This window comes from Palaemon carinicauda, chromosome 7, assembly GCF_036898095.1.
Source record: "Palaemon carinicauda isolate YSFRI2023 chromosome 7, ASM3689809v2, whole genome shotgun sequence".
Classification (NCBI taxonomy): domain Eukaryota; kingdom Metazoa; phylum Arthropoda; class Malacostraca; order Decapoda; family Palaemonidae; genus Palaemon; species Palaemon carinicauda.
Window position 1 is genome coordinate 131,875,185 of NC_090731.1, and position 10,000 is coordinate 131,885,184.

General features: G+C 32.9%; 2 protein-coding genes across 5 annotated transcripts in view; one reads left to right on the forward strand and one right to left on the reverse strand.

Moving 5' to 3' along the window:
- The window catches only part of LOC137644012 (serine-rich adhesin for platelets-like), a 544,649-nt gene that overhangs the window by 346,267 nt on the left and 188,382 nt on the right, over nucleotides 1-10,000 (reverse strand).
- LOC137644013 (uncharacterized) overlaps nucleotides 1-10,000 on the forward strand; it is a 432,645-nt gene that overhangs the window by 176,368 nt on the left and 246,277 nt on the right. For 3 of the 4 annotated variants that reach the window (XM_068376888.1, XM_068376887.1, XM_068376889.1), the window contains exon 2: nucleotides 1,209-2,196. In XM_068376888.1, coding sequence (XP_068232989.1) covers nucleotides 2,133-2,196 — 64 coding nt within the window. In that variant the 5' untranslated portion in view covers nucleotides 1,209-2,132. The remainder of the gene's footprint in view (nucleotides 1-1,208; nucleotides 2,197-10,000) is intronic. The other variant, XM_068376890.1, reaches the window with a different exon arrangement.

Consider the following 10,000-nt stretch of genomic DNA (forward strand, 5'->3'; position numbering starts at 1 on the left):
TACCAGAGTTGGTAGTTATTCCATTGAATAAAATAATGGTTATCATTACACTTTTAATAACATGAAGAATTTTTCACCATTCTAAGGATATATTATGATTCACATGATTAATTTTGGTCGCTGCAACCTCACTATCCTTGTGTGGGGTGTTTAGGGGAGCCTATAGGTCTATCTGCTGAGTCATCAGCAGCCATTGCCTGGCCCTCCTTGGTCCTAGCTTGGGTGGAGAGGGGGCTAGGGCGCTGACCTTATGTATATATGGTCAGACTCTACGGCATTGTCCTGCTTGATAGGGCAATGTCAGTGTCCCTTGTCTCTGCCATTCATGAGTGGCCTTTAAACCTTTAAAAATACGTCTTAGAGTTAACTTTTATTCCATAGCTAGCGTGGTTATCATTCCAACATCATATCTGAGTTATGTATTAGTCATATGATTTATTAGAGCTGATACAATTCTGATGGTATGCTATTGTTTATGATTTGGAAAATTTGAATTAAAACGAAATCAAGAAAAGTTTGACTTTCCATAAGACTAAGCATAAGCTTCTGTACTCCTGCCTACTTGTTTATTAAACAATATGTGATATTTGATTTTGATGATATTCTATATCTATTAATTGTAAAAGGATTTTGAATAGTTTAGAATTAGCAAGTTTATTATATTCCATAATGTAAACTTTCTATTATGCATTATGATGAGTATATGAACAATTTTATATCTATAATTTTTTTTTGATATACTCATATTTATTACTTAACATATTAGATGTTGTGGCAAACTGTATAGTGGTAATTGTAATACATTGAGATGTTATGATGGTTGTTGCGGCTTAATATGTATGATTATCTGTTAAATGAACTTATAAAGAGGCACCTGGGATGCTTGACTTAGTGTTTCCTTAGAAAATACCAACTAGACTACAATACACTGGGGAATTAACTGCTTGAATAAATACTGACTTTAGTGATTGGTCATACTGGTGAACAGGAAAATTAATTTTAAGGATGCTAGTGGTGTTAGTGTTTACATCACTGGAACCATTTTCTCTGATAATTATTGCTATGAAAAAGATTATCAAGGAAGATCGTCACAAATAAATTATCAATGCTGTAGCTATACCATGTTGAATTTCACCTTGAACGAGACATACATTACTTTCCTAATAGAAGTGGCCTTTCTCACCAATCTAGATTTTTTCTCATTGCAGTGTGAAGGAATAAATCGATCCCACGAGACAAAACTCGATTTCTTCAAAAAGACGAAACCAAAACAATCGAGAAGTATGAAGTGATTATCTCCAGTGTACTCAGTGGAATATATATCTTCCCTAATCGACAAATAACCTTCCTAATAATAACTACACATTACTGGCCCTTTCTCACTTAACCCTTGTCTCTCCTTGTGCCTTATACTGACTTTATTTGAAGAATCTTCGTACCTTATGGTGTTAATGTTTCTCAAATAGATCTGATCTCCGTTACACTTCCGTTCAAATATTGATAAAATCGAGAAGAGGATAACCAATGACAAAACACACCAAGGGAATATATAATGGTGAACACAAATTAACCCAGATTACGTATACATTCGTGCCAATAGTACCACTGACCGGTTAAAACAATAATATCAACTAACATATATGCATCACCGAAAAAAAACACTTCACCACATTTAGCAAAAATTAACTCTTAGTAAATACCTTTCAAGTTGATAACAAACTACATCTATTATAACCGATCTTAGACAGATACACTTCCAAAATTATTCATCTTATAGAATTCCCTATACACGGTGTTCATTCGACCTTGATACGTCTACATTCTCCCTTTTATTCTAGAAACCCCATTAAATCCCTCACCCTAACAAAGTGAAAGAAATGACATTAGAAGAAGGGAAAGATCTGTTTATTGAATAATAAAACAATACGACACGGACTACAAGATTTGAGAAGAAATATTAAATTGTCTAGTATAGGAAAACCAGACAAAAACTAAAAGTTGCGAGAGAAGAAAGTTTGATTAAAGCCTTAAAGGGATATTCCAAAGGATATTCTACATCGCCGAGTGTGCTCACCTGATATATCCTTTATCCTCTCTTTGCTGACGTCATGTGATAAGGGGGAGGAGGCAGAATGGGCTGCAAGGGTTCCAAATCCAAGAAGAACGCCTACGCTCGGGTCGCTCAGTACCAGAAAGGTAAGAAATGATACATCCACCAAAAAGGTGACAATTTGGTGTTGGTTTGAAATGTTTGTTTCTTAAGTGCATTTTCCTTATTTGCTTTTATTGAGCATGAAAAATGGAATTGGGTTTGTGTACAAACAAACTGTATGAATATGGTAATTTTATCTATAAATGTCTCTAATTTGTATTCATGATTTTTACTATATATATATATATATATATATATATATATATATATATATATATATATATATATATATGTATATATATATATTTATATGTATATTATATATACTATCTAATATGTACAATATATATATATATATAATATACATATATATATATATATATATATATATATATATATATATATATATATATATATATATATATAAATATATATATATATATATAAATATATATAAATATATATATATATATATATATAAATATAAATATATATATATAAATATAAATATATATAAATATAAATATAAATATAAATATAAATATAAATATAAATATATATATATATATATATATATATATATATATATATATAATATATGTAATATATATATTATATATACATATATATAAATATATATGAATATATATATATATATATATATATATATATATATATATATATATATATATATATATATATATATATTGTAAAGGATATTTCCATATATCCTTATCAGATTCTTTTAATGATGTTTATAGCATGATAATACCTCATAATATTGTGAAAATACAAGGGAGAAAATCAAATAGAGATAAGTTTACCAATATTATATTTATCAATAATATTTAAAGTTACATACAACTAGGGTTCCATATAAATAAGATAGAAATTACGAGAAATTATGAATGTTGATTAAATACAAAACAATATAAATATAATTATTAAATTAACAAGGACAACAAATTCAAACAAGAATGAAGAACCCAACTATGAAATTACAGTTATGAAACAACCTTATTATTACTAGTTGCCCAATACTCTTTGAAGCAAATCAGTCAAATAATTCACGTCACAATAATATATAATAAAAGTTACGATAACAAGCACCAAATAGTAAAATAATAGCCAAAATATAACTAAAGATGCAAAATCAAAACAGAAAAATAAACATTAATATTAGTCACATTTATCACTGAATATTTGTCTCTCAAGAAATTAAACAGAGAAAAGCGATGTATACTACTATTCTCCTGTAGTACCGAGGAACATACACTAAGTCTTTCTCCTGCACAATTCCATTGGAAGTTAGGGTTAGGAAAAACAGACTTTTCCTTCACTTTTTGACTTTCTCTTAAAATGTAACAATTCTTCCAAGAACAAAATGGGACTTCGTGACGGGTTAGGGACACACCCGCAGCTGTCCTCTGAAGCTTGAGAGAGTAGCACAGAAAGTGCTAGATTCAACAGAAGAGAGGTCCCAAGAAAACTAGCCAGGGACTCTCAAACAGGTAGTTACTTTAAACAAAAAATAAACAGGAAGTTACACTTGAATACAGTCATTTTTCCTTTACATAGGCCCTTTAACAAGTTAATTCCTTGGAATTTACAAACAAATTAGAAGAAATGTTTTACTCTCTCAACTATTTACACAAGCAAGTTACATTAATTGCTTCTACTCAGTAAATCTGAAAAATGGTTAGATTGACCAGATATATATATAATCCTGAATTTATATGGTTGTAGGCCCAGAATTAATCTCAAAATCCTTTCATTTCCTGATTTCAGAGTTTCCATGTAGGTAAGGGGCTTATGGTCTGTTTCAATGAAAAACTCTTTCCCATACAAATAATAGTGGAATTTTCGTACAGCCCAGAAGATAGCCAAACACTCTCTCTCAATGGTAGAATACCGTTGTTCTCTTGGGAGAAGTTTCCGGCTAGCATACGCCACTGGATAGACTGTTTCTTCATCATACTGAAGGAGCACAGCTCCAAGACCAACTGAAGAGGCATCTGTCCTTAGAACAAAAGGTTTATTTATCTCTGGAATATGAAGAATAGGAGCATCAATGAAGTATTTCTTAATAATCTCAAATATGTTTTCTTCCTCACTATTCCATTGTAGTGGTTCTTTCACTTCCTTTTTAAGCTTTGCTGTTAATGATGACGTTAAGCTAGACAAATTTGGGATGAACTGTCGATAAAAATTAACAGAACCTAAAAAGCTTCTTAATAACTTCTTAGTTTTTGGAATTTGAATTTGTTGCAAAGATAAAATTTTATCATTCAGGGGTCTGATTATATTATTACCTACTTCAAAACCCAAATATTTAACTTTCTCATAACAAAAATGACATTTTGATGGACGGGCTGTAAGACCATGATCTCTCAATCTTCGAAGTACCTCACTCAAGGTTTCCAAATGTTCCTGGAAAGTATTAGACATCACAAATATGTTATCAAAATAGATAGAGATACGATTCATTCCCTGAAAGATTTTCTTCATCAATCTAACGTAGGTGGCACATGCAGTAACTAGTCCAAAGGGTAGCCTCTTATATTGCATTAAACCACGGTAAGTAGGGAAAGCCGTTAGAGGTCTTGCATTAGGGTCCAACATAACCTGATGATAGGCTTTTGTGATATCCAATTCTGTAATAAAAGACATATTACGAAATTTAAATAAATCTTCATCAATTGAGGGCATAGGTTCAGAATCGAACTTTGTTACTGAATTGAGTGCACGAAAATCTAGTGCTAACCTGAATGTGTTGTCAGGTTTCTTTATCATGACAATAGGATTACAATAATCAGACTTACTTTCTTCAATTATCCCAAGTTTCAGTAATTTATCTACTTCTTTACATACTTCCTCCTTAAGATGTGCTGGCACTGGGTACATTTTCTTTCGAATAGGCTCTGTAGACGTTAATTCAATCTTGTGCATTATGGTAGAAGTACAACCTGGTATCTCCGAGAAGACTTCTGAAAAATTATCCAGTACTTCTTCTAGTTTCCCTTTTTGTTCTGGAGTTAGAGTTGGACAGATATCTAATTCAGAAGTTATTTCTTCTTCAACACAAGGTATAGGATTTTCGATGTCTTCGCTCAAAACTATTACATGAGAGGTTACACAGCAATAATCTGAAATTGAACTATTCAGATTTTCATCAGCCACTGATAACACATTCTGTGACCTGTAAAAATATGCCTTCAGCAAGTTAACATGAAATGTTTTTGGCTTACCTTTCACATCGATTATGTAATCAACACTATTGAGTTTCCGCAGAACTTTAAATGGTCCTTGCCATTCAACTAACAACTTATTGTGTTCTGTTGGCAGTAATAGTAACACCTCATCATTGACTTTAAACTGCCTACGAGTACTTTTCTTGTCAAAGTACGTACTGTAGATTTCCATTGAAGTCTTTATATTTTCCTGGGCTATTTTTGAAGTTTCCTCTAGCCTGTTTCTAAGATCAAAAAGAAAAGAATAAACATTTTGGGTATCATTAGAAAGGCCAGTATTAGTCCATATCTCATTCAATATTAGTAGTGGTCCCCTTACTTGGTATCCATAAAGGAGTTCAAATGGGGAAAAACCAAGAGTGTCAGAAGGAATCTCCCTCATAGCAAACAGGGCACAAGGTAAATATCTATGCCATTCTCTAGGTTGCAAATGACACAATTTCTTCAATATAGATTTGAGAACAGAGTGTTGCCTTTCACAACGACCATTGCCAGCTGGATGATACGGAGTAGTAAACAATGGTTTTACTCCCAGCATTTGGTACACATGTTCCATAAGTTCTGATGTGAACTGCTTTCCTCTATCAGATATTATTTCCTTTGGTATTCCTACCCTAGAAAATATTTGCATAAGAGCATCTGCAACATCAACAGTGGTTATATTCTTCATAGGAATTGCTTCAGGAAATCCTGTAGCATAATCAATCATTGTTAAAATAAACCTGTGACCTTCAGATGTGCTTGGATTCAGTGGACCCACTATGTCAATTCCTACTCTGCTAAAAGGAATGGAAACTACTGGCATTTTTACCATAGAGACCCTTTTATGTCTACCTTTACTTGTGTTCCTCTGACAGTTATCGCAAGATCTACAATATGCATACACATCTGTACACATTCCTGGCCAGAAATATAATTCTCTGATTTTTTTTTAGGGTTTTGCGATGACTAAAGTGTCCTGCCACAGGTAAATCATGAGCCAATTTAAGAACAACCTTTCTAAGTTTAAGAGGAACAACTAAATAAAATTTATTGGCAATTCTTGAATTGTTTGCATTTATAATTTCCTTATACAAAACTTCATTTCTCCGTACATACCTGTACTCCACTTTTGAGTTTTTTGTTATGGTGTTGGCTTGACAGTCTTTCCTGATCGATTCCAGTGTGGAACATTCATTTTGCAATTTTATAAAGTCAATAGGAGTAGTCTCAAGGGCTTCAACATCAGGAAAAACTAATGGGTGAACAACTTTCCTTGAAGCTGAACGAGTTGTTATATTGACGTGTTCAATAGCTTTACCTTTTTCTGTAGGCAGATGGTTTCTTCGAGGTTCCTCATCAATGGAGTTCAAAGGGGGGCAGTCTCCATCTTCAGGAAAAAGAGCACCTTCAATGTTACCTAAAAGTACTGTACAAAACTTAATTGGGGCAATAATAGCATTAACCTTTCCAGTAAACCATTTACATCCAATATAAACTGGTAACACTGGAAAAACATTTTCCCTTCCTAGATAATCGATTAATGATGATTTTGGCAATTCCCTCTCATTCAAGTTAGGAAACAGGTCTTTGGATACAATACATGTAGAACAGCCAGTATCACGTAAAATGGTAGAAACACGAGAACCATTAACCACACCATGATTAAATGGAGCTCTAGAGTGAGTTTCTTTAGAAACATAGCGACCAACCTTATTTGATCCTGCTTTGTTCGATGAAGTGCCAGGAGTAGAAGTCATTGCAGCTTTACCATTAGGACAGGATCGTGCCATGTGTCCAGCTTCACCACAAACATAGCAAAGTGGTGTTGGCCTTTGGGTGACAACTGGAGATGGTTTAGGATTCAGACTTTTCTTTTGGGTCTGCTTATCCCCAGGATAACATCTATGTGCACCTGCAAATCTGTCTGCTGCTTCGGCAACATCTTTAGCTTTCCATAATTCCTGCTCCTTAATAAAAAGTCTGATGTCATGTGGTAAGACAGTGAGAAATTGATCAACAACAATAAATTCTCTTAAATTTTCAAAAGAATCATCAACATCACTTGAATGAAACCAATAATCAAAGTGTCTAAAAAGTTGAGTCATAAATTGAGAAAAATTAATCTTAGAGCTCATCTTAGCAAATCTGAATTCTTTACGGTACTGTTCAGGGGTCCTCTTAAAAGCCCTTAAAACAGCAGCTTTTAAACTTACATAATCTGCAATTTCTTCTTCAGAAAGGGTAGAATAAATATTTAAAGCAGTGCCCGAAAACAATAACGCCAAACGGGTAGCCCACTCACTAACAGGCCACTCACATAAGGAAGCAACACTTTCAAATCTTATTATGTAAGCAGTTATGTCCTCATCTTCATTATAAGGAAGAAGTCTTGGTGGTTTAATACCACTTACCTTAGGAGCAGTACTTTCCTGAATACCATCATCAATTCTTTGTTTATCAAGAGCTAGCTTTGCTTCCTCAAGCGCTAATCTTCTTTCTTCTAAACTTCTATCAATTTCATATTTCCTAAGTTCTCGTTCTTTAGCCCTTTCTTCTCGTTCTTGTCTCTCCTTTTCTTTCTTTTCTTCTCGTTCTTGTCTCTCCTTTTCTTTCTTTTCTTCTCGTTCTTGTCTCTCTTGTTCCTTGTTTTCTTCTCTTTGTAATCCTGCTTCATATTTTCTTGTTGCCCATTCACCAAGTCCATTTCCTTCCAAACCAATTCTTCTTCCTTGCTCGATCCAATAGGAAAACTGTAATTCAGACATTGTATGAAACTAGAGCAAACAGTTACAATTAAACTAGCGTGTTGCCAAGGACAGTAACAAGTCTTGATTTTATGGTGGAACCTAAATAGAAAATATAATAAAGAAGGCTCAATTAGACCATAAAATATACTTCCAGTCCACACACTAACAGTCAAAATACTAAAGAGCTTTCAACTACTTAGAACTCACTTTTCTTGAATGCTAACACGCATTAAGAAACAAGGGTCAGCATTTGCTGGACTCCTTAACTAGGGTAACTCGTGGAATTTACTATGGCTCCAACACTATCATGCTTGGCGTAATTCCTGTCCCCTTTAGGCAATTACGATAGTCAAACTCCTTTACCCTTAAAGTCACTTAAAGATTTGTTCACAGAGGCTGTACTGTATTGAGCATGCGCAACAAACTCTTACTCACCCCGCAAAATATACATGTGATAATGTCTAAGTGAATTTCACCTTGATTCCCACAACATATGCAGTATTATCCTGGCAAGGTCGCCAATATGTAAAGGATATTTCCATATATCCTTATCAGATTCTTTTAATGATGTTTATAGCATGATAATACCTCATAATATTGTGAAAATACAAGGGAGAAAATCAAATAGAGATAAGTTTACCAATATTATATTTATCAATAATATTTAAAGTTACATACAACTAGGGTTCCATATAAATAAGATAGAAATTACGAGAAATTATGAATGTTGATTAAATACAAAACAATATAAATATAATTATTAAATTAACAAGGACAACAAATTCAAACAAGAATGAAGAACCCAACTATGAAATTACAGTTATGAAACAACCTTATTATTACTAGTTGCCCAATACTCTTTGAAGCAAATCAGTCAAATAATTCACGTCACAATAATATATAATAAAAGTTACGATAACAAGCACCAAATAGTAAAATAATAGCCAAAATATAACTAAAGATGCAAAATCAAAACAGAAAAATAAACATTAATATTAGTCACATTTATCACTGAATATTTGTCTCTCAAGAAATTAAACAGAGAAAAGCGATGTATACTACTATTCTCCTGTAGTACCGAGGAACATACACTAAGTCTTTCTCCTGCACAATTCCATTGGAAGTTAGGGTTAGGAAAAACAGACTTTTCCTTCACTTTTTGACTTTCTCTTAAAATGTAACAATTCTTCCAAGAACAAAATGGGACTTCGTGACGGGTTAGGGGCACACCCGCAGCTGTCCTCTGAAGCTTGAGAGAGTAGCACAGAAAGTGCTAGATTCAACAGAAGAGAGGTCCCAAGAAAACTAGCCAGGGACTCTCAAACAGGTAGTTACTTTAAACAAAAAATAAACAGGAAGTTACACTTGAATACAGTCATTTTTCCTTTACATATATATATATATATATATATATATATATATATATATATATATATATATATATATATATATATATATATATATATATATATATATATATATATACTGTTTCTGTCATCTTATCTAATTATGCTAAACAAGCATATGTGTACATAATAAAACGTGCAATGTCTACAATAACCAAGATAATAACATATAAAAAGTTTGTTGAATGCAATATGTTAAAAAGAAATAGTGTGACGAACGTTTGGCGTAGTGTACGTGTTGTAAAAACGATAGAAAACTGTAAAAAATGAGATGCATGCAAATAGTGAACAAGTATGGTTTTGGATAGTTAGCCCATATCATTTGGTACAATGGGAAGACACAAGAATAGTCCTGCGTTGGGGCCTGAAAGGCCAGTCAGTGCTAGACTGCAAAATGGAAGGAAGAAAGGAAGCGGCAACTAAGAGAGAGAGAGAGAGAGAGAGATTGAGAGAGAGAGAGAG